Raw genomic sequence first — 26,047 nt, 5'->3', positions numbered from 1 at the left:
TTAAAACATTTCTAAAAAAATTATTGCTTCTTTACCTTTATTGATTTCATTTTTACATTCGTTTTTCAATTACTCTTTTCACAATTATGTCAATTTCTAAACTGTTTCCAGGAATCCGAACAGATTTTTAAAAAATTACAAAAATTGGAAAGTAAAATGTAAACCTTTGTTTGGCATTGATATAATGAAATGTAAGGGCAGACAGTATAAGTATTCCAAGATTCAAAAGTGGTGGGAAAAAAATGTTAAATAATTTTATTGCTTTATGAATTCTTATTTATAAATGAAGACATATGGAAGTCAAAAAATGTTTAAAGCTGAGAGATATTGTGAAAGAACGTATAGATAAATTTAGAAGCAGCATTTTGATGAGGGTTCTTTGTTGACGAGACTTGAATGATCTGTTTTTTTCTTTCTGAAAGTCATAGAAAATACTATTTTTTCCATGTATACCATTGTATACTTCCACCATTACAATAATACAATATAATAAGCAAATAAATAGTCTCCTAAATTAGTAGGCCACCCCTTGTGTGAAGATAACAAATATTTTTTTTTAATTACATACATTAATAGATTTATGGGGAAAAGCAAACAAGTAAACATGGATTGCCAAAAAGGAGGTAAGTCAGTTATGAAATACAAAGTAATTCGGTTTCCTGCGTAAGAAATTTTAGTGATGTTGATTATTTTAAACTGAGTTAAATTAAATTTCTGACAGAGCTTTGAGGTTCATGTATAGAATCATTAAAAAATGTAAAAATGCATTTACATAAGCTATATATGGAAAAAACAGAATGGGGTATTTTAAAAAACATAAAACTATACAAAGTCTAATAGACATCTGTAACAACAGCTTTTCACCAAAATAAAATTTAAAAAATATTTTCAGCACCCCCTTTTGAGGAAAAAAAAAAAGAAAATCACCTCAATTCAATACACTTTTTTTTTTACAATCATATCACATCATCTGAACTTTGTGTAGGTGAATAATACCTTTAACTTTATTGTAATAACTACAGATCAACATTCTTATTTAAGAAAATCTTTTACAAAGGCTGCATTTTACAGTGCATAGCTGTAACAAATAAAGAACTTTGTTTGATATGTACACAAAATAAAAAATAGTCTTAACTTATGTAATTTTCCAAATACACAACTATATTTTCATCAAATAGACAACAATAGTATTTCAAACACCCCATATATATATATATATATATTTTATTTATTTATTTATTTATATATATATTTGTTTTTTTAACCCCCTACACTAACTGTAACACTACATACAAACATTAGATAGAAACTCCACAAAAACACAACAAAAGAAAGAACTGAACGAGCTGCATGTCATTTTTTTGGAACAAACATGATTAGCATTTTGATTATGTTCCTTCTATAAGAGATCAGGCCTGTACGTTCATATGTGCAATAAATCTATCAGTTTGCCAGTTGATAACATTGCTTCTTGACTCTTCAGCAGCTGAGTTCATGTAAACTTTGTTTTATATATGGGTTTTCTCTTCCCTCTCTTTCCCATGTGATCTGAATGTCACATGTTACCTTCTCAGGCTGCTCTGCGCTTCCTGCAGTAAGCTGTCGAAGTCCATGGTGTCATACTTGCTCTTAGCGGACGCCGGGTCAAAGTCTTCGCAGTGGGCATCTGCAAAGACACGTAAGCACACGACTGAGCCCAAGCGTGTCCGCACCCACGGCGGCTCGACTGCTCCACCTCAGCACCCACCGCTCCCACCGTGTACAGCGGCGGCACTTTCATTTTCACATGATCACCCAGAGAAGAGGACATCAAAAATATTCCATAAAAATAAATTAAATCTTCTTCTGAAAATTGTTTGGAAAACTTAAGGTTAATAGATTTGTCCCTAAATGTACGTTTTAATTAAAAATGCATTGTTTTCCTTCCTAAGGCAATAATATGTCTTCAAACCCGAATAAAACTTGCCAAATGCAGAACAGCTTTGCCAACCAATACAAAAACACAATATGCATCCTAATCTGGCACTTTTATCTTTTTTATTTCTTTCAGACTGCACCACTGCAACATCATTTAGGTGTCTATGTCTTCATATTACACCTTTAGGAGTAACTTTATGCTGATGACTATATATAACAAATGTTTATATTCCAGGTCAGGACTCGTCTCTGCTGGACTCTTCAGGGGACAATCAAGGATATGTTGAATCAGTGCCGTTTTATGGTCCGTGTGAAACATTTAAGGCTTTTCAGGGTGATATCTGTACTTAAATTTGCAATTAAGTTGAGAAATTACCCAGGCTGCAGCTGTTCTTTGGTCATCTTAACAGGACAATGTTTGTAATTCAGCACAGAATATGTCGGGTAAGTATTATTACAGTATTTTTGTTGTTGTCATCATCACATTGTAATAATATGAAATATTACTAATACTTACTATTACTAATATTACCAGTAATAGAGGAGAACATGCAATATGAAATATTATTACTATTATTATATGATACTATAATAACAATAAGTAATAATGATAATAAAAGAGCTATTTCCAGCAGGCAGTAGTGCTCAAGCAGTGTTTACCCGAGGGCTGAAGTCCACTGCTCTGCCAGGTCGAGCGCAGGGACTGAAACACATGCACTTACTTTTTTTGGCTGAAAATATTTTAATAAACAGCGCTAAGAATCCCAAAGGCATTTCTGCCCGAGTTTGTGCAGCATTCAGCGATGGCCAAAGAACATCCAAGATGAATGCTGTCGTTGTAAGAAAATTACGTACGCAAATAAATAACGGCTAAATACACAGCGTGAGCTTAAGTTTTGGCAGTGTTGGCTAGACAAGGAGACAGAGAGGAGACAAAAGTATGCCAAAAACACGCCAAAGAGCGGTGACCAAGCTGCAGTCCACTGCCACTTGCCCCACTGCAGGGTCTTCGCTCACAGGCCCATTGCACTACTGCCCTGGACATTTGCACAAGAGCCCCTGGCCTTTTTCACTATTACTTAAAGATGGGGTGTCACTAGCAACTGGCAAAGAGGTCTGAAGCCCGAATCACACACAGCGACACCAGGCAGCGATCACACATCAGTCCACGCCTCCCCGAAATGCAAAACATTCCACACTGCCCCGCCCCCCCCCGCCCCCCACTCCACTCCACTCCCCGTGTCCAGGACAGCACCACTATAAAACATCCTGGGGGAAACAAAGGCACCAGAAGTTTATCCTCAATATGACAATAATAATGATGTCAAAATAAACGATTCCCAAATGCCAGATGGTTACAGCTAGTACTAAGAAAGGTGATTCCAAACTCTTGGCTTGCAGCTCGCACACAGACACACACACACACACACACACACACACACACACACACACACACACACACACACACAAGTGAAAGGCCGAGCTTTTGCAAATGCACTGAATTATTTATGATCCATGCCAAATGACAAACTGTGGCTTATTCACCCCGGCTCCTTCCTGATCTGGGAGTTACCTTCCCAGGCGCCCTGGAGAACCACAATGACCCACATTTCTATGTCTCCGATGAATCCATTTCTAAATTAAGTACATGAACTCTGTGGTACTGTTCTGACAGCACTTATAGGAAGAGAGAAAGGTACGAATATTGAATCAAACCAAGCTGACCATCAGCTGTCCCCACTGGCTTGACTGTCCTTCCCCTCCCTGTCTTGAGCTGTACCGTGAGGGTCAGGTTGAGGTCTTACATCTGCTCAACATCACAAGTGCCAATAGATGGAGGCCCACCAGGGACACAAGGTAGCCTTGACCTCCATCTCATCCCTCCATCTCAACTCACCAGGGATGCCACATATGAAGTGTGGATATTACATACATACTTCCGGACGACCTCTTCCACCGCACACTTCACACGCCCCTTTCGGCTAAACGCATATGAAAATACACCTGGACTTTCTATTTACGCATATTTTTTCATATTTTCATCAAGTGCTTCTTCAATCCAGGGTTGTGGCGGTGCAGAACTTACTGAGCACCGAAGGCGGCTTCTCTCAGAAAGCAGTACAACTCCTGGGTTGAGCCTAAACGAGTGTGTGCAGCTGAGTTTTAACCCTCAAGAGTGGCTTTGCTGATAGTATCTGTGCATCATCAGCAACCGCTTGAGAAGTGCACGGTGGCAGAGGTTGCTTATCCCAAAAGCATAGGGCATGAGCCTGGACCTGATGCCAGTCCATCACAGGACAGTCACACACACTCATTCACTCACACGAACACATTATGGACCAGTCGGCGTGAAACACATTGTCTTTGGATTGGGGCAGGAAACCAGAGCACCTGGAGGTAAGCCAATGAGAACGCAGGGAGAGCACGCAAACTCAAAACAAGACTGAGCTGCATTCGAACCCACATCCGAACCCACATCCCAGAAGCTGTGAGCCTCCCGTGCGACCTGCTATGCCATGGTGCCACCCACATCCACACCCCAAAACGGGCTTAATCAGGAAGGCACAATGGCAATCACCCTAAACCACGCGTGTTGTGCAGAACTGCCCCGGGTATCCATCATGTCCTCGTCCAGAGCTCATCCGCGTTTCGTGGCACACAGCTGGAAACGGCGAAACATCCGAAACGGCCCCTTACCCAGGTCTGTGTAATTTTCTTTGCAGAAGTGCTTTTGTCCGCCGAAGCACAGCTCAAAATGAGGCTCCTTAGATCTGCGCAGGGTGTGTCCGTTTTCAAGGGCTGCCACGGCATCGCAAGTGTAGCGGTAGGTGATGAAGCCAAAATTGTCCCTGAACAGACACAGAGAAGCCTTTGCTGAGGAACTCTACAAAGCTATCCTTGCATCTAGGAAATTAAACCGATCGTCACGCGTCTCTTCAAAGTGGCGCGCCGTCGAGGGCACGCAAGTCGGCGAAGCCCCCGATGCTCAATCTGCCTTACAATTTCAGTCTCTCGCACAAAGGCAGGGAAAATAAATATGCCTCAAAGAAAAAGAAAGAAAGAAAGAAAGAACGAAAGAAAGCTTCCATCCTCAGTTAATCGAGAGCCAGTGAGAGGAATTCAGATGAGTGACCCGGGATGATTGCTTTTACTGCTTAACACGCAGGGCAATTTCTCACACCTCCCCCGGGGGTCTTACCCGTCCTCTCTCAAGTTGACGGTGCACTCCTCCATTTCGCCAAAGACTTCAAAGCGGCGCTTGAGCTCCGCCCAGGTGATGTCCGACCGGAGTCTCCCCACGTACACCACGCGCCTCTCCTCCTGGCCGTAGGACAGCAAGGCAAGACAAGTCAGGAGAGGACACTTGCCTCCAGGCGGCTTCTTCACGGAGCAGGTTTGCTGCAGTGGCTCCGTTTAAAGGGACAGGTCTGCGCTGCTGGGGTCTCCCAGCCTTTGTGGTCTGCTGTGCACCTCATACACAGACGCAGTGAAACGCAGCTGGGCCGCGGAGGGGGGATCGGGCTCAGACCGAGAGGACGGACACACCGTGTACGCACTCCTCAGCCCCGGCTGCCCCGCCCACCCAACCGAGCGCTAAGCCACGCGGCCCCATGCCGAGAGGCTCGGGGAGACCGCAGTGTGGAGTGCACTTTCAGCACGAGTGTAAGTCTGCCGTTCTGGAATGACTCACCAACGCTGCAGATAGACTCGCTAAAAGTGGGAGGCAAAAAAAAAAAGAAAAAAAAAAAAAAAAAAAAAAAACACACAACAGGGACTTACACATCTTTCCCTACTGAGTCCAGCTTGAAACAAAGTACCCTTCCCTTTACCCTCCACACCCACTTCAAGCCCTGCTCCCCATATAAAAAAAAAAAAAAAATAAGAAAACTCCTTCTGGCCAACTGAATATATCCTCTCACTGCTTGAAGGGGAAAAAATTAAATTAAAAACTCGAGAGGCTCAAACAAACATCTAGGGAAAAATAACATGGAAATCTAAAGGTTTCTGGAGCAAATAAAAATTCAGATAACACTGTTCCATCGGTGTTTTCAGGCACTGGAGTTGCGTGTAAACGTGAGCGGAGAAGTCGAAAAATGTGTTTTTCCTGCAGAACTCAATTACATATGACTGACAACTTAGAGCACTGATTCCAAAAGAATATCCTAGACATTATTAAAATTTGAATTATTTATCGGGACGGTTTAAGAGAAATGCATAAGGTACACAATGAACAACCTCTTAAAAAAATATACATATATTATATATATATAGTATATAAAATACACAGAAAATAATATGTGTTAGTATATACTAAATTACCATAGTATTATGCTTGGCTTGAGTTCTTTTACTTTTTCCATAGCCTTTTCAGAGTGTCACAGTGGAGAGCAGACTCCACGTCATAGATCCCTGATCTTCGCTTAAATCCATCTTTTCCCGTCACCAGTTACCCCCAATGTGTCACCCGGCGAGTAAAGTGTCCATTTGACACACGACTGCGAATAAACACATTATGTAACGAGCGCTAGAATTTGTGCTGGAACGTAGCAGTTTGTCTTTACGTCCTCGGTTTAACAGAACGAGGCTTCTCCCAACGCGTTCGACATCAGGACAGTTTTTGCACATTACACGGTGACCGATAGCGCGGCCGAGGCCACCTGACGTTGCTCCCGGACTAATAACGCCGAGGCTTACAATAAAAAGCAGAGTGCGCTGCCTGAATAATTCAGCACGTCGCTTTGCGCGTGCTGCCTCGCCGCCGAGAGCCTGAACTCGGTGTTTTTTCAGGCTCGGGGTCCCGAAGGGCCAGCTCTGGGCTCTGCTAAAAAGGCCCGGGACGGTTCCGGTGGGTGGTGGGTGGTGGGGGTGGAGAGGGCACGGTACTCACGATTGCTTTCTGCCTCTGCTTCTCCCTCTGCTCGGCCGTTTCGCCCTCCTGCTTCTCGCAGCTCTGCCCGTGCTCTTCTTTCTTCAGTCGCTCGTCCTGGTATTCCTCATAGCTGTCGTACCTGGCAAGGGCAGGTGCGTTAGGGAAAGCGCCTCTAGCTTGTCAAGCGACGCCTGTCTTTATAAAGCTACAGCAGGTGCACACATACGCACACACAAAACTGGTACGTCCTCAGGAGAGGGCCGGCACTGGCGTTTTTGGCACCCCAGGGGGGGAGAAAAAAAAAAACAACCAACTTAGATTTCTAGATCTAAATTAATAAAACAAGAAAATTTTTTTATATCATTGATACAAGGACATGGAAATCATGAAGAAGGTAAAATAAACTTCAAATATATAAATAAATTATTGTACATAATTATGATACGTGGGTGTGAACATTGGGGGGGTGCGGTGGCGCAGTGGGTTGGCCCTGGTCCTGCTCTCCGGTGGGTCTGGGGTTCAAGTCCCCCTTGGGGTGCCTTGCAATGGACGGGTGTCCTGTCCTGGGTGTGTCCCTTCCCCCCTCCAGCTTTTCACCGTGTTAGGCTCCGACTCCCCGTGTGTGAACATTATGTATGTGCAGAACACAAATCGATACTATAATGACTGAAAACTAAACGTATTCAAGACTGAAGCTGAAAAGGGGAAAAGTGATAATTCCGTTTCTCGTGCAGAGCCACAGTTTGTTTCATAGAAAACGTTAGCTATAAAGTTTCAAAGGGGCAGCAGTGTGTCATGCAACGTTTTCATTATTTCTAAGGTGGCAGAGCGAGCTTCAATGTTATTATAAAACCGTTTATTAAGGAAGGATTTTATTTTTCATCTCCAAGACTACAATTTAATTTTCGATTTTAGTAATAAAATTATTACTATTTTGTCAAATTACAATAATTTCTGCTGTGCTGTAACAACTTGAACATTTCAGTCACTATAAAAGCTGAGCATCTGACAGTCCCACATGTCCCAGGATTTCCAAATGCTGAAGTTCAGGAGTTCAGCAGAGCAGTCAGGGATTCCTATGAAATTAATTAGACACATGGGCCAAAGAGGAATAAGGAGCTCACGTTAATCTGCAAGAAGCCAGTTTACCACATTTACTGTGTAACATGTATTCCCAATTTATTATTATAATAATAATAATAATAATAATAATAATAATAATAATCACTTTTCCACCTTATTTCCAGCCTGTTTGTAAACACGGGTTATTTATACCTAGCCTGGGCTTAACTTTGTCAGCAACTCATCGTTTGCCTCAGTCCCGTCTTCACCAATTGCACAATCCTTATGAGTGAGAAATCCTTTACCCTTCACGGGGAGATCCGAGTGCCAAAAACAGATGTTCCGTGTTGCTTTCAGGCCTAGCCATTGCGGCACCTTCACAATACCCCACCGCGATTAATTACACATCCAACATGCATTTAAGAGGCTATACGAACTGCAGACTGAAACCCTCACACAATGCAAAGGAATACTGGCTCAACCGGTTCAACGGTATCCAGGATTTAAGAGCGCTGAACAGCGGAAACCCACAGCACACTGTTATGTGGGAGTATTTTTTTTTTTTTTTTTTTTTAAAAAAAAAAGCGCACCTCGGCCTCCGAGTGGGAGGGGATCTGGACGAGGAATGGCACTGCGTGTGTGGGCTTCTCGGAGTCCTCGCCTTGTAGGAACCGGAATCCCCAAAGTGGCGCGTCCTGTAAGGAAACACATAATTACATTGGCTAATTACAATCTACATCCAACACGTTTTACAGAAAACCTATTTGTACAGTTAATTAGCCACCGTAATTAAAATTTACAAGTTCAGACATATGCGCCCTCAGCTTATATGACTTGCCTAATAATAAACGTGAAAACTTTCCAACCTCAAATATCACGCTTCATTATGCTTCATAGTTTGCGACACGCACCGATATATTTTTATCTGTCGATCTGCATCGCTAGGCCTTTGATTCATTATCCTGCACTGGCACGGAAGCGATATGGAGGACGTTCTGCATCGTCGCTACAGGTCCTCTGAACAGACTAAACAGGATGGTTGGTGGTGGGACACCAAGGCGGAGCCCCACAAAGGCAGAAAGCCATGCTAACAAAACTTCGCACCTGAAATATTACCTTATGTGCCCCCAGCCCCCAATGTCGAGATGAACTCAATACCTCTGTTTTACAGCATTTTTTTTCTCCGACATGCCCTCATAGTTTCATCGTCCCCCCCCCCCCCCCAATCAAAGGCTGCAAGGATGGAAATTCTTCTACTCTCCACAAAAGAAAATAAAGGCAGATGGATCACTATAAGAAAAGCTCAAATAAATAACTAATTGTAGCTTAAGGGTGTTTCTTTTGGAGCCGTGAAATAAAGGTTGACCACCGGGTCTGTTAAATGCGCGAGCAAATACTGCATATGGTGTGGTTATTCCACCACATGCTGCAGCTGATCCACCGAACCTGTCTATTTTCACAGCTTTAAAGGCTCAAATTTCAAATGCATCGCAAAAAAGTACTGAAACACCTTAAGACTGAATTTGAACTGACCAGCATATAAAGCACATCATATCAAAAACCTAATAAGTGCCTTAAATTTCCCTCCTGGCCATGCAGCCTGTAGTTCACAGCGTTGTGCCAAGGTTTCTACATTTCCAAATACACTTGGGTGAGGCATCCATTCACCCCCTTTATTATTCACTCGCTCGCATATTCCTTCACTCACCACCCGCTCACTGTTGACGGCTGCTGGTCTGGTGCGGGGCCACGGTGGTCCGGAGCCTATCCCGGAAACATAGGGCGCTTGGCTAGGCAGTGTACACCCCAGGTGAGATGCCAGCGGAGAAGGAAGCCACATGCACATATTCACTCACTATGGGCCCTCATTAATTATCTAAAGGCATTTTTTAATAAGACTCCAGGTATTATGAATTGCTTCATCAAAAATTAGTAGGAAGAAGATTAATCCACTAGAGACTTTTTGCTGACGCCTCCACTAAGTTTACTTATCTAGCTCATTAGACTTAGTCATTCAGTGTCCATCCACATAAGCGATATAACAATACCACAGGCAGAAGTGTTTGTCCTGATACAAAATGACAGAACCTTTTTTCAGCACAACCTCCCAGTGGCTCCTATAAATTAATGGGATGAACCCTTCAAGATTTTCTGATTGCACCATTTTCCTTTTAGTGGAATGAATTATTTTTCTCATTACTTTTTATTCCTTTTTTTTTGTCCTGTGTTTCTTACATTTGCATTTTACATTCATTCATTTATCTGATGCTTTTCTCCAAAGCAACTTAAAATGTTAAGCAACTTAGAATTATTTACCGATCTATACAGCTGGGTAATTTTTCCCGAAGCAGTTTAGGGTAAATAACCTTATTCAAGGGTACAACAGTTAGACGTGGGGTTCAAAGCCGCAACCTTCGGGTGCATTTTTCTTATTATTATATTCAAAATCTGCGCAGATCCTTATAGTACATTATTGAAGTATGAGGTGAAAACTGCAAATCCCAGCTGTACGTTGCTAAGTGCTGGGGTCCTGTGCTGGACACAGACTCGTACCGTGTGGAGGAGCAGCTGCGGGGCGACCTGGACCTCGAGCGGGAATGTCGCCGGGGAACATGGGAAGCCGAGCTGGAGCGAGATCGCGACTGCGATGGCGAGGCAGACCTGGGCCAGCAGGAGCGTGATGGGGAAGCTCGGGCAACAGAAGGAGAGACGGAGCTCCGCGAGGGAGAGCAGCTGGAAGGAGAGCCTGAAGGGGAATCTCCAAACAATGGGTCCAGCTGTGAGCCCTCCCAGGGGTAGAAGAGGCGCTCGGTTTCCTCCTCGCTGTCATCCCAGACACCCTCAAGGGGCAGGCCGGGCCACGCGCTGTCTGGTATATCATTGTAGTCCTCCTCGCCCGAGCACCCGTTCTCTGGCACCAGGGGGACGGCCTTCGCTCCATCACTGTAAATGGCTTGTTTGGGGTGACCAAAGTGCTTGTTCAGTTCCGCCCTGATGTCTTTGTCCTGGAGCGGTTTCCTGCTGGCCATTGCTAACCTGACATGGGAGGGCTGTTCGAACTGCATGCCCACCTCACCAAGAGGCAGAGCCTGGTCTACGGAGGTCAACGTCGGTAGCTGCCCTGCCGAGAAGGAGGAGGTGGAAACGGGGGACGGCAGCCCGAACGAGTCCCTCCACCCCAAAAAGCTGCTGTCCATTAGACCCAAGCAGAGCGGGTGGTTCCGCTTGGCGCTGGCAAACTGGCAGTAGTCATGGTCACCAAAGAGGCGGGGCGCGGGACGCTTGCCCCTGCGCTCCTCCCCCACAGTAAGAGGAAGGGCCGGCACCTTGCAGAGCTGGGCAAAGAGCTCTGTCTCCTCTGGGCCTTTTCTCACAGGACCCACAGCCAAGAAGCAGGGGGCTGGGCCGCTGCAGTGGGCCCCCGTGCCCACCAGGGCAGCAGAAGCGCACGAGGACAGCTGGCTCTTCACCGAAGCTTTGAAGGGATTCTCTTGGCTCACTTTATGGGGGGGTGTCGTAGGTGGTGTCAGACCTGGAGCGGAGGGAGGGGAAAGGCAGGAAAATAATTTTTCCACCTTTTTCAAAGTTATGTTACCTGAAGCTTGGTTGGAACATGTGTCCTGATTCTAATCCAGATTTTTTTGCAATCTTGACCGATTAATGTAAAGCTTAGTGTCAACTCAAGGCTCCAAACAGCCCAAGACTGAGCAGCTAAAATCCTTCCTGAGCCTGGCCAAAGCCGACACATTAACCAGACAACAACGCCGAGGTCCCTGCCCCGCTGCTATCCCTGCAAACGCCAGATCTTCCACTGCACAACACTTTGGACGCCGGCCAGCTGTCACCAACGGAGAAGAACGTCCGACGAAAACTTGCATTCAGTGCTTACGGTGACATTGTTAGTGAACTTGCAATGGAAACCATCAGAACGTCCCGTCCCGGATGTTCTGTGCGTTTCTCCGAGATTAGGCCACAGTGCTGAAGTGGACTGGCTGCCCCTGCCACCTGCCATAGCATATACGTCATTCTGCTGCTTTTTACCCTCTTTGGGGTACTGTTCTTTTGCACAAAGAAGTCTGGCAAGCAGCAGAATAATGCACCTTTCTACTATAAAGTTCAATTAAAATGCTTCAAGTACACCTCATGAAAACTTATTTCTTGTCCATCAGATATTTTACTAACAGGCTTCAGCAAGAAATGAGATGTCATGTTCTCCCATGTCTTCGCCAGCAGATCCCACACATGTAGGACACTCGTGGGTTGCTCTTCCGTCTACTTGATCCCATAAAGATATTGATAAGGTGTACTAAAATTTTTGACTGCTACTAACAAATACATGAAGTCCCATTTAGCAACTTACTGACAACCTCAAAAGGCTTAATATCAAGTCTGTAGATACTTTTGCATCATCACCTTCCAACGCCTAGGACGGGCAGATGCCCTTTCGCAGTGTGTAGGGTTGAGGGGCAACATGGCCATACTGTGGCACGTAGGGGCTTTAGAAAAAGCATGCACAGTCATCATATTCCTCCACTGAGGGTCAGCTCTGTTTGATGCGGAGATAAACAATCAATACAAACACACAAACTAAACCACTGCCCTCCTGATGGAAAGTCCCATTAACAGCGGGTCCTCCGCAATACACGGGATGCTTACGTTTTTCCAGCATTCCTGAGCCTGACTTACAATTAATGCAATTTAACAGATTTCCACTGGAAAACCTGCACAGGTCCCTTCACAACACATTAACTCAAAGCATGTAGAGCAATTCTTTCATTTAAGGTTCAGAGTGAGCTGGTTAAGGCACTGGACAACCTAATCTGAAAGTTGAAAGGCTTGATCTCTATGGGTTTTATTTTGAAATGACTTTTTTGTAGCATGTAATCCTATAAACCTTAAATCAGGGTGAGTGACAGGGTATACCCTTATTAACTATGGATGAATCAGGGATATAAATTCAAGGGATTTAGCATGATTACTGTGATTGGCACACTAGGTATTTATGTTTTTATATTTATTTATATTTTGTGATAGGTCCACTGGGCTAGAGAGCTGAATAAATAAAGAGATTGTAATTAAAGATGATCCTGTTGCTCAAGTGAATGCGTGTGACCGCAATCCACCCGCACCATACATACGTATTGCAGCAGAAACACACATGTCCTTGAAAGGCTGATGCAAAAAATGTGTGAAATTTTGGATGCTACTTAATTCTGACTCAAAGAAAAAAAAGGACGGAAAGGCAGGGGCAGCAGGTAGCATAATATCTACACTGCTGCCTTCGGATCTGAAGGTTGCTGGTTCGAATCCCGCCTCCATCTGTAGTGCTCTTGAACAAGGTACTTACTCTAAATTGCTCCAGTAAAGAAAGGATACCCAAACCTATAAATGAGTAAATTGTTGTAAGTAATCTAACGCTGTAAAATACTAAAACTTCTCCCGTTAGTAAATTAACAGCGGACAGCCTGTTCTTATAAATTTAATATGGGTACAGCAGAGAGATGCATGATTTGGCTCCTTTCTACTTCAGGTTTAAATTACTTTTTATAGTATTTTTTTTCCTTTAATTACCTAAAATTGGACCAACTTCATTAATGACCTTTATTTGCAAGACAAATTGCACAGATAATATCAGTACACTAAATAATGGCAAATGCCAATTAAACCAATAATAATGCTTCATTGCCTTGCCATGATTTATCAAGTAAATGAGCATTTCAGTCAAAGTGCAACGGGATTAAGAGAGGAAAGTACAGAAACCTTCTGTTCATGTCGTAAGAGGGGTGAAGACAGCGTTTCCCAAAACACCCCCAGTGCTCTTTCACCTTGAACCCCAGGCATTTATTGCCCTTTAGGGACAAAGCAGCATGGCTATTTCATCCCTTATTGGACTCTGGCCTAGAAAACTGATTTCTCATTTACAGAAGACAGGATGATCTATGCTCCAAGGCTTTCAGAGCCTGAATACATATTCCATCGATTCCTTACTATGGGCAATCAATGGGATGGCATGTGATATCGATAGGGCTACTGAACATCAGCCTTCTTACCTGGAGTTCCAGACAGCTCCACACTCAGTGCTCGGTCGATGGTTTTGTTCTCAAAGGGGGATTCCTTGTGGTCACTGAAACAAAACGTTAACATCAGGACCTTGGTTTTTCAATGATTATAAATGCAAGTAAATGTCATTTGATATCTATTTGATTAGAGTGATTTTTTTTTCCTTTTTTAAAAAAAAAAGGCACTCACTTTGGAGACTCTGGGGTCAAAGGCAATGGCAAGGTGGTTGGTTTTGCTGCAGAACACAAAGTTGCACAGGTAATTATTTAACTAGATCACAACAGAATAGCAAGACCACATCTAAAATCTGAAAAATGTGATCATTAACAAAATGCAAATATGCTGCATACCGAGCAGTTAAAGCTACACATTTTCCACAGTCCTTCACAAACAATGGTCCGAACATCTAGACCCTGTCACTCAGTCACTGTCGATTCACATGTTTTGGAATCAGTAGCACGTAGTAGAAGAAAATATCATGGAACAGTATTATTTGCCAGCATCCAACCAGAACACTTTGAAAGTAGTTTTGCATGCACAGGACCAAAGCAGCAGAAGAAAGAAGTCAAGAAAGCTTGTGTGGTTGCCTGAGGCTCTCATTATCTCCAACTGCAGCAACGGAACCTCATTTCAGTTAAACACCTCTGTCACGGTGGCTGTGTTCACCTGTATCTTAAGTACACAAACATTCACCTTGATTCGGCCTGAAATTGGTTGACTTAAAAACGCCTTAACGTATCAAAACACAGCGCCCACCCGCACCCGCACCCCCGCCCCCACCCGCACCCACCCACCTCCAAAGTCTACTGCAGGGCTACAGCTGTGTGGAACTGGGAACTGTCTGTCTCACTTCCTCACAGCCCATTTCAAAGCTGATTTCCAACTGAGCCCACGGAACACTTGGCTTACTGCTTTCAAAGGGATCTTTAAACACAAATTAGCACAGGGGTTAGTACAGAGAGAGACGCGGAAGTGGTTAAAGCGGGACGAGGGGGAAGGAGAGAGGGCAGAGATGCAGCGGCGATTACCTAACAGCAGAAGGACCTGGTCCTCAGGGTGCCTGCAGCCTGGCTGCCTGTGTGGGGGCTGCTCTGGTGTGATGCAGGGGACGGAGTTTCCTACCAGGGTAACAGAATCTGGGAAGAGGGGGGTCGAGGGGTCCCAGGAGATTGGCTCAGGGATGCCCATGACATCACTGCAAACGTCCTCCATCTCACCCAGCTCCAACCCCTGGTTCGTGTCAAAATCCCACCCACCTATGCCCAGTTCTCCAGGGAGAAGGAGATCCAGCTCAGGGAATCCAGCCTGTCCGGCAGGCCCAGTGGGCTCAGGGTGCACAAACCCTTCTTTCCTCTCACTAGAGTGGCTTGGGAGGTGAAGGGAGGTGACTCCTGCAGAAAAACTCGTGCTGGGCAGGGAGGGAGGGATCGGGCTGGGACATCCAGGGTGAATGGAGGCTTGCTTCAGCCTGTCTGCAGTCAGCAACCTAGGTATTGGGCGCCCTGGCCCTCCCCTTTTTTGGACCTTCACCGTGATCTGCTTAAGTGTGTGACTAGTGCCTTTGCTAGCTGATATCCTGCCAACCTTGGAGCCACACACCCAGCTGTCAGCATGACCCGCATGTCGAAAAGGGAGGGAATAAGAATGTATATAGCCAATGAACCTAGCGACGGATGCAGCCAGGGCTGGGTACTGACCTGGCAAGCCCCCATCTTCTCTGGGTGGCCTGCATTCCAGTTCAGGGAAGGTCGGGGCAATAAAAGCCGGTGGCGTTGGTTTGGACTGTCCCGTAGAGTCAGCCCCGTGAGCGCGACGCCTCCGCCTCCCAGCACACTCATCAGCCACGCCACCCTCGCCAGCAGCCTTACTTTCACCTGGCTGGTGCTGCTGCTGATAATGATGACGATGATAATGCTCCTGATGATGGTAATGATGATGCTGAGGTTGATGTTCCTGATGCTGCTGCTGCTGCTGCTGCTGCTGATGTTGCCTCTGCTCATGTTGCTGTGACGATGAAGACAAGGACGATGACGACTGTGAAGACTTCTTTTTATACAATGATGATGCTGATGATGAGGAGGATGCAAAAGAGGAAAGAGAAGAGCTGGAGGAGGAGGAGGGTGAGGAAGAGGAAGCATCGCCAGCCCTGCTTCTACTGCCCCTCTGCACTTTGGTGTGGAGTGTGTCGTCACTGGCCGTGAGGTACTTGAGCAGCTCGGAACATGGGCGTCGCGTGGTTCTGCCCAACGGAGGGGGGGCACCTCTCGGCTTGCCATTCAAAGAGCTCTCCATCTGCAAGAGTCCACACAAAAACACATCAAACACTCCTGGATGGACTCCGTCCCGATGACCCATGGCGCCGGCAGGCCAAGACTGAGAATTTCCCAGTGGAACACTGCATGCTTCAAGAAGGAATACATTCACACCAAGGACTATATGTTACATTCATATCCATTTCACCTTCATACATATCACGAGAAGCATAACTACACCAAAAGCGCTTATAATTTATACACAAAAACCAAGCAATTACACGGGTGAAAACATGCTTAAAACTCAAGCCAAAACTATGAGCATCATTGACTAAGGTCTTCAAAAACTGCTCTGCTTAATCCAGTGGGAAAAGTGTCACAACTGTTAAAACAGCACCTTGATCCGATTTATAAAGCAATATAAAACACATCTGAAGCATTTAATCTTGATGTCACGTGCTTATTAGCACCTTAAGGTACTGAGATACAGCTCTCTAATGGAAAGCATCATTCTCTAATGCTTTTCCATTATGAGACATTATAGGGGAGGTCTATAATTACAGGGGATTGATTCCATTGAAATAAAAAGACTTGATTTAGACAATCAGAGCCAGCCTCATTACGTAGCAGGCTTCACTGTCCTTTTAGATGAGCGATCGAAGAGATGGGTAGATCTTTCCTTAATGGGACAACATTGATGTATAATGCAGAAGTCAGCCACCAGATTGTTTTATTACAGCAAGATGGCCATGGGAAGAGAAGATGTTTTCCAGCTATCAATTTCCCAAGACTGAAATGGAGACAATCAAGCACCGAGCACACAGGGCTGGAAAAAGAGATGGCTTCTACAGCTACTACTGTAACATACGGCTACCTTGGTGACGACAGCTCCAGGCCGGATGCGTTGGTTGGTGGCCACGCGGGTCTGCACATCACCGCCTGTATACTGGCTGTAGCTGAGCTGCACGTTCGCAGGGGCCAGTAGGAGCTTCTTCAGCTGTGGACACAAGGCGCACGTGAGGGAAACTGGGCAGAGGGCATCGGGATTCCTTATTCTTTAAACACAGCATTTCATTTACGCAGGTCTCGGGCATCTGTAAAATTAGCCTTGACTTATAGTTCAGTGTAAAGTTGACATCATCACAACACAAGCTTGAATATTCCTCTAGCAAAAAAACACAAACGTGTCAATACCCGAGAAAAGAAAATGCACACAAGTATAAATGTTAACGGGTTGAAAGTACCTTTTACCATGTTGCTGCATAGAGCATAGACTAAGCATCGGATACAGAGATCGTCACATATTCCTTCTGCATTTTCTCTGAAGACTGTTTTCACATTTTCAATAGTAATTAAAACGGTCCACAAAAGTAGCAAAACTTTGTAATTGTAATAATGTATAATTGTACATAAATGTTTATTCATAATGATTAATATGACCCATTTGATTCTGTATCAATATCTTGCTCCAAAGAACACTAGCAACAATACATTATTTAAGGTAAAGGCTGTTGAGTCAACCACCCGCGCCATTTATATGGTAAGAGAAGGCATGGACGTAGTTCATCACTGCCTTCTGCCACACATCTTTGGACAGCGAAGATGAGGAGAGCACGCAAACTTCTCACACCCTGAACTGCATTCAAACCTATGCTCAGATGGATATCCCAGGCACTGTGAGATACCAGAGTGATCTGTTGAGCCAGAGGTTGCTTAGTGCTACCACTACCACAGCCAAGCGCTATCAAAGCCTGGAAAAACAGCAGTGAACCTCTTCAAATCTTCAATTAAAGGACGAAAAGAATCGGTAGTTCCGTAAAATCATTAATATGGATTTTTAAGATAATACACATGTGGACGTATCTGTCTGTGTCTGTTGCTGCTGGAGTTAAAGTGAGGTATAGAGCACGGTTACACTTCACAGTGCACCTTTCAGTGAACTTGTTTCTTCACAGAGCTTCTGACAGCTGCATGTCCACCAAAATCTACTCTTTCTCAAGCATCTGAAGCTCTGGCTCCTTAATGCTAAGGATGCTCAAGCACGGAGCGAGTATGGATCTCTGATCGGTCGGGGCTGGCTCTTACTAGGGATGGCTCCTCTGCCTCCGAGGCTGGGGGGGACTCGTCGGGGGCAGAGCGGCAGCTCTGCTCACTGGTACTGCCGGCGTCTCCTTCCGTCAGAGCCTCAAAAGAAGGCAGTCCGTCCTCGTCCACCGGGATGCTGTCCAGGGACTCGGTAAGGACTGCCAGCAGAGTGGCCTCGCTCTCCTCATCTATTTTCTGAAATGAGATGCAAACAAGTAAACAGAAGTTATATTTTTTCCCCCAGTGACAATGACTGAAGTTTTATTCCAGTTCCAAATGAATATAGTCTTTCGACTTAGGATTTGGTTTTACTTGTTCCGCACTGCCATGAGTCAGGACTGCCAGTTGCGCAGCAAGCAGACATCACGTAGACCCAAAATCTTCCCTCCCGAAAGAAAACCGTTAATGAATCAGACACACAGCAAGTGCCCAAAGGGAAAAAGAAAGGAAAAAAAAATCTAAGATAATGAAGTACATGTTGAGGACTCTCTCCACAAATACCAACAAGCTAGAATTATCACCATGGTGACAAGATACTTGAGAGAAATCTTAAGATGCAGAGAATAAAAGCTCTTCGCCAATCCTGGTGCTGAATAAGTGCAGTTACAAACGGTAAAGATGGTTAAAGGAGGGCATCTTGCAACACAAAGTCAACCATTTTCAGATGTATTTGCCCTAATACGATTTACTGTGCTGCTTGTGTTTTATCCCTGAAAAGAGGGGAGGGACAGTCAGTTTTAGGGAATGAACAAGGCATTTATCCATTAGTAGAAAAAAAAGGCAAGCTAAATAGAGAAAAACACTGAACCATAACATCTTAGCCAAAATGTTTTTGATAAATGAAGCTTTATTAATCCCTGAAGGAAATTCACTTGGGTTGCAGCAGTTTGCAATGTATAGCATACCTACCTAAAATGACATACTGTATGTAACCAAACACCTATAAGTGGAAAAATAAGCCAATTTATCCAAACCAGCTTCCAAATCTTTTATAATTTCATACTTAAAACATTGTAAGGGCTTGATATTTACTGAAGAAATGTGTTAGACAGGTGGGATAGGGGGTTCTGACACAGGTTGGAATCCAGCTCAGTCTGTGTGGAGCTCAGTTTAGCTTCCTCAAGGTGCTCCATTTTCCTTCCAGAGTCCAATAACATGTATTGGTGACTAAATTGCTTTGAATGGGTGTGTGTAAATCAGCGTTTGTGGACTGCACTGCAGTGGACTGGCATCCTATGCTTCTCGGATAGGCTCTGAAGCTCTACAACCATGAACTGGCTAAGCGGTTAATAATAACGGATGGATACTTTGCTCGTGTATAACAGCAATGCCACTCTTGAGAGTTAAAACTCAATTGTAAGACTCACTTAAGCTCAGCCATGATTTGCACCATTCTCAAACAGAAGTAGCCTTCAGTGCTCAATGAGTGAGTGATCTCATCAGATACTAGATATGCCTCAATCTCAGGCTTCTCAATGGATGCTGTTGTACCCACTGAATTCATTATTCCCCACAATTACACACCATTATAGGTAAAGCTATCTTTCCATGTTTTGCAAGTCATCCAGGATAAGGGTCTTGGTTTTGAGGCTTAATAATCAATAATGCCATAATCTGTCAGAATATTTAAACACACGGTCGCTTTGTTTTGAGCCAACGACATGTTGCAGCTGGCAGGAGCATTTGATTGGTCGTAGACAGCATGGAAATAAAAAGAAACCAGGAGTGGGCTCATCAGACACACTCCACTTGGCTCACGCAACATTATTAATACAAAGATGATGAGCCACTTACTTCCAAAGGACACAAAAATGCCAACTGGAGCTGAACAGGAGGAAGCCCATTTCCTACAAATTAGCATGCTGTTAAAGTGGTTATTGAAAGCTCCAAATCACTTCTATGCAGCCCTCCAGACCTTAAAAACACTTGATTGGCCAGAATCACTTAAACGGTGATCCAAGTCTAATCACTGTTGTGGCTTGGTTTTTTTTGTGAAGGTTAACAACTTACCCCCCTGCCCTTCCCAATTAAACACCAAACAGCTCCAAAAGAAACCCAGGGAGAATGGAGATACATTTGCACTGAAATTTCATGTGTAGCCTTGCCCGGGAGTCTGACAGAGGACCACCATCTCCCATCAACTTCTCCAAGCTTTGGTAGAGCAAACATTACCACTGAGGACCTAGAGGAGCAATGCAGCAGAACAGTGGTATACAGACAGGAATGCAGTGGTCAAGTGGCATATACAATATCAGTCAGGGATTGAGAATGCTAAAACAATTTTAATTAGCTTCAGGAAAGGAACCCACATGTCTTCTTGGGCACTTGTTAGCTGCTTTGTTTTCACTCTTCTGTCTAGTCCATCCACTTCCATACACATATTGCCCACATATGCTCCAACTTTTGACCAGTACAGGAACATGCTGGAGTAGTAACACAGCCAAAGACATACACAGCAGGAACATGACTATGCCATCTTACATACTGTATCAGAGCAAATAGGTCCACATGATTACACTTCCAAAGAAGGAGGTATCAGGTAAGGCTTTGTGTCCACCTTCACATAAGAGCCTCTTTAGTAGAGAGAACTTCAATTCAGCACTAAAAAATATGCACTCAGACCATACACCAAGAACCCAGCAAAACCTGGTAGATAACACAACTTTTTATTGACTATGTTACCTGGTAGCGCTGAAGAGGAATAAATAAAGAAAAAGTCATTGTTTGCACCTGCCTTTCACTCTTCCAGCTGAGCCTCATTTAATAGACCTCATTGAATTAGAGTGAGCTTAGCAATCAAATCTAATTGTTGGAGCACAACGCATTTGCTCAATGCATTACTCTACCCCACTTTTTACCTTTTCTAAAAATAGTTCAATTAGTCAATTAATCAATTAGATATAACACAACCTGACACAGTTTGGGGGGGCGGCACCACCCAGCCAGTCATTCATTCATTATCAGGTGAACACATTATCAGACAGACAGCATAGATGTTGCCCTTGCTTTAACCCTTTTATGAAAGCAAACAATGTAGTGCTATTGTGTTCCTCAGATATTGTTCACAATGTAGATAAGTTTTGCTTTTGCTGCAAACCTCTGAAGCAAAATTAAGGACATGTTCAAGTACAACTGTTCAAATCAGGAACTGAAAACAAAGTCAAGACCCAAGTTTCAAAAAGACCGCTTAGCAATGGGGAGAAAATCTTCCAGGGTAACAAATCAACACATTTCATTACTACATGGAACACATTGTCCCCAAAGTGGTCACAGCTTCATAAAACTCAATCTGTCACAAATTTACATCTCTGAAAAAATACTTTTTAAATTAAGTCAAACGGTTTCTCAATAAAAAAACATGAACCTGTGAAATCCCTGTTGTGTACAAACATGATGCAATATTTAAACTGTTTCAAACACAAAAGCAAGGTAACAAGACAACCTAGTAACTATGTTAGATTTGTTGAGCCGAAAAGGCCCAGACTTTGACACATTAACTGGGATACGTTTTAAGTAGGAAAGATAATCAAAACGACCAGGAGTCCTAATTACGGGTATTTTAATTAAGACTGTATGTTGTCACATCTGATCTCCATGGAGCAAACACACAAGCTTTGAAAAACAAATAATGTGTTTTCTTATTTTAATTCAATTTTTTAATTCTTATTTTATTTGCCCAGCCTTAGCTTTAAGAAGTAATGAATCATAACCCTATGTGGGGAAGGTACGGTCTTGCAACAACCCTGCACAGTAATATAAGCACAGCGTGTAGTGCAGGTCCCTTATAGCTCCAGGGCTATGGGTTCATCCCTGGGTTTGGATTCAGCTCAGTCTGTGTGGAGTTTAGCATCCCATCTAGGGTTTACCCTGCCTCGTGCCTTGTGCATCTGGGACAGGCTCCAGACCACCACGAGCCTGCACTGGACATGCAGTCATTGATAATGGAATAAAAACAGACAGAGAACACAAAAAAGCCAAATAAAACAAAACTCACAGGAACTCCAACTCATCAGGTCATCTCCCGATTGTAAAACATGGTGTTACTATAAGGATGACAACAGGAGCAATTAGCAGCATGCTTTGAAAAGTAATATGCCAAACCCTCTGACCTTCAATTATTCTTGGCAATTGAACTCAGTTATTATTGTCTACTGGTTAGCAGCCCAACGTTGCACGTTCATTTTAAATAGTTTTCTTTTTTTATTTTTTTAATCTTTGTTTTTTTCCCTTTGATGTGTAATTTGTCATTGTCACTGATGGATAGGCCTGCTCTGATGTAAACCAAATTTCAGAGAAACCTGACAAAGTCCAATAGTATTGCATGTTGCATGTCTGCTGAAGGGAGAATGGAAGAGAAATAAGTCGAGCACTATGAAAGCACATCAGCTGCTACAAACGGACTGACGTGGTACAGGAACGAGAACCTCCACCCCGTCTGACCAGCGTGTGACAGTCAGATTGACAGGAAACCAGTTGGGGGCTCATCTTCCACATCCATCCTCCATTCTACAAACCTCCCAGACCACTGAAGCGCATGAGATTTTAAACATCCCATCATCTCCAACACCCCATACTTCAACTTGTCAAGATCCTTCAAGCTACCATCACTCAGCTTTAACTTGGCAATTTCCAAAAAAAAAAAATCTCCCCCACATTTGCCAATCATGCTGGAGGCATGAACGCTCTACTGTGAACTTTCCTTTGAAGGGTCACAACTGATCCACAATCCAGCAAACAGTGTTCCAGCAGGAACGATACAAAACATGCCCGTGTACAGAACCCATAGCAGTGCTGCTGTCTGTCAACAAATCGTTCCCCAGGAAACCCTACGGTCAGCACTCATATATTATTGACGATTACTACATAGCATCAGTGTTGTGCTTTTCACACCGGCTCTTCGCACAGCTTTCTGGAACTCCAGTTCCCAACACTCATGTCCCACTGGGACGTTCCTTCACGCACACGTTCAACAGGGACTGAACCACGAATCTCCAACAAGATCAGCGCCATTCTGGATTCCGTAGGGAGGGGCTGGCAGGGCAGGGAAACACGGTGGAGTAAAGGCCTAGGTTTGAGTCCCCGGTAAGGTGACTCATAGAGATGTTTGATGTTTAACCACAGCTGAACAAGACCAGAGCTACAGCCTGTTGCTCACCAGCAGAGCTTTCTCACAGTTTGGCAATGAGATTAAATGACTATTGGAGATCAGTAAAAACATCACAGCGTCCTGCACAGGTATGTCCACAGGTATATTCGCAAACACATCTGTAAACATCTGCACTCAGACGCAACTATAAATACTCTGAGATACGGTGCCATTCATTTTGTTAATGAATATCTTCCTCTTAAAAAACATATACCTTTAAAAAAGACCACACAAAATACAAAAGTAAAAGAAAGATTACAGGCAATTCATTAAAATCTCTGTAAAGGATTTATGAAGCTCAAAGGTTTAAAGCTGCCCTCGCAGTAAAACAAGCTCAGATTTAGAAGGTGGTTAGTGCTGCTTATCTTACAGCTGCTCTCCAGGCTCAAGGAAGACTCTGCTAAAGTGTCTTGACAGGCAGTTTAACCTCAACCCCAGCTTAACTTGACATCTCATCCGTCAAACGAGCCCAAAGCGTAGACTGTCTAAGTCTGCCCGCGAAAAGCGTCCGCAGGTGGGCCGCACCCGATGGATGAGGCTTTCCAATCCCAGCCAGTCGCCAGCAGACAGCAACGATCTGACGCAGAAAAACCAAACCAACATCTTGCAGCTGTTGTGGCTGCAGAGACAGGGGGCCCGGCACGTCACGCAAGCATCTCGCAGGTGTCGATCGCAAAATCGAGCACGCCCAGGACGAGGACCGATGGGGAGCCAATGAAGCAGAACATTCCGGCACCCCCCCAGAGAGATACGGCAAAAAGAGAAGCAGGCGGTCCGGTGACCCCAGGGGCCACACGTCGTCCACCTGCCCACCCAGTCAATGACCACTAAACCCCAGCAGCTTGAGGATCATTCAGAAAAGACAGCAGAAGGTGTCAACCTCAGGGAGATGCTCTTGCTCCCGGTCAATAGGTTTGACCTACAAAGGGTCCAACGGAGATACCCTACACTCACCGCCGCACGGGAGCTTCTGTTTGAGCTTTACAGTTATCTGTACGGCAGATGGCCAGTGCTTTTTAAAGTGGTTATAAAACATCCCGCTCTTTGAATTCCCTCCCATGTTGCAGGTTCCATCATGGCAGCCAAGGGGGGGTTTTGATAGGATTCTCCTCCAGCAAAACGGGAGATTAAAATGTGAATTTTGAGCCCGACCCGCCACATTAACAGTTTTATTAATGTGGGAGAAGCGCTGCAGACAAAAGGCTGATTTAACGTGGCACGTGGGTAGCGGCGCACAGCACCGGCCTGCAATACATCTGCACTTGTAGGCATTTCTCGGGGAGAACAAAATGCACATGAAAGGCATTTTAAAAGGGAAGGATCATGGTTCTGACTTTCAGTTTATTTATCCCTTTAAATGACGTTCTGTTGGGACGTGGGCTCTCAGATGTGCTTCCGTTAGCATTTTGCTGAGGAGCTTAGAAAATTATCATCATCATCATCATCATCATCATCAGTTTGAATGTGAAAACATGACACTGTTCTAACATGACGTGACAACTCTGCCATTTTTTTGCAAGACATTTAAAACCTCCTTTTACTGTCATAATTAATATTTCTTTTCTTCTTTGGCTTTTATAGTCAAGCCTGTGCATACGGTTATATTTTCATACGTTTATCAATTCAAGGTACGTTCAGCTTTTGCTGGTGGAATACATTCGTCACCACGTTCACAGTGTTCGATACCCAGCTGCCCGTATTTCATAGTGCAGAAGAAAATCCACATAAAATCCAAGAAAACATGGGAGGCACACGTAAGCTTTGTACAAACTGAGCTGTTCAGGTGGGGTTCAGGCCTACAACCATGTGGCACCAGCACTACGCCCTGAGTCACTTTTTTGCCCTGGAAGGATAACAGCTGTGGTGCAAAGGACGTGGAACCACAGTCAAAATGGATCTTAGCTGTGTGCAGCAGCTATATAAGGAGCAACAGAATTTCTCAATGGTCTGACGACTGCACCGAGAATGGGATTAGCGTATTTAAATGGCATAACCATCTGTGGATCTGTGGTTCCAGGACTAGAAATCATCGCTGTGAATGAGCAATTACAACGTGCAGCTCTGCAGAACCACAGATCTAGCTCTGCTACCAGCTCCTCTCTGAACAACCTTCCCTTCTTAAAAAAAAAAAAATCAAAAGCCTTAAATATAGATTTAAAACGATCATTGACAATAATACTACTGACTCCCTTCACTAACGTAATTAGAATGACATTTTCAGATTTTCGAAAATTGAATACAAAGCTCAGCGCCAAGAGTCCAAATTCAAAGTTCAGCGCCAAGAGTCCAAACGAAAACACGGCTAAAGATTTGCGTAAAAGATTACTTATACGTGTGCGCCTATCACACCTGTCATAGTACGTGAAAGAAATAAATATGTAGGCAGCCACACAAAGCAAAAAGCAGTAAAACAAAGCTGTAATAATGCTTGGGAGTGGAGCACCATGGCAGCATGTTCAACAGTAGAAAGGGAAAAATATCTCCTGTTTTCTCCCCCCCCCCCCCCCATGGGGGTCCAGTAAATATGAATAGTAACGACAAAAAGGGGGAGGGGTGAGGATCATACTAAATACAGTGGATACCAGTTCAAATATTGTCACTGGACAGGCGCTTTGTAGTCAAGCCAGGCACATATGGGAACAAATGGGCTCCGAT

The 26,047-nt window shown here is 44.2% G+C and overlaps 1 protein-coding gene across 2 annotated transcripts in view; it reads right to left on the bottom strand.

Moving 5' to 3' along the window:
• Positions 1 to 1,344: 1,344 nt before the first annotated feature.
• The window catches only part of LOC108925745 (peroxisome proliferator-activated receptor gamma coactivator 1-alpha-like), a 185,132-nt gene continuing 160,429 nt past the window's right edge, over positions 1,345 to 26,047 (bottom strand). For both annotated transcript variants that reach the window (XM_029258930.1, XM_029258931.1), the window contains exons 3-13: positions 18,247 to 18,441; positions 17,036 to 17,158; positions 15,607 to 16,201; positions 14,099 to 14,144; positions 13,900 to 13,973; positions 10,403 to 11,381; positions 8,440 to 8,544; positions 6,806 to 6,926; positions 5,117 to 5,238; positions 4,615 to 4,766; positions 1,345 to 1,666 (exon numbers count right to left, since the gene is read on the bottom strand). In XM_029258930.1, the coding sequence (XP_029114763.1) occupies positions 1,563 to 1,666; positions 4,615 to 4,766; positions 5,117 to 5,238; positions 6,806 to 6,926; positions 8,440 to 8,544; positions 10,403 to 11,381; positions 13,900 to 13,973; positions 14,099 to 14,144; positions 15,607 to 16,201; positions 17,036 to 17,158; positions 18,247 to 18,441 (2,616 nt within the window). In that variant the 3' untranslated portion in view covers positions 1,345 to 1,562. The remainder of the gene's footprint in view (positions 1,667 to 4,614; positions 4,767 to 5,116; positions 5,239 to 6,805; positions 6,927 to 8,439; positions 8,545 to 10,402; positions 11,382 to 13,899; positions 13,974 to 14,098; positions 14,145 to 15,606; positions 16,202 to 17,035; positions 17,159 to 18,246; positions 18,442 to 26,047) is intronic.

Source organism: Scleropages formosus, chromosome 16 (genome assembly GCF_900964775.1).
Source record: "Scleropages formosus chromosome 16, fSclFor1.1, whole genome shotgun sequence".
Lineage (NCBI taxonomy): Eukaryota > Metazoa > Chordata > Actinopteri > Osteoglossiformes > Osteoglossidae > Scleropages > Scleropages formosus.
Note: the sequence above shows the minus strand (reverse complement) of the source record. Positions and strands in the feature narration are given on the sequence as shown.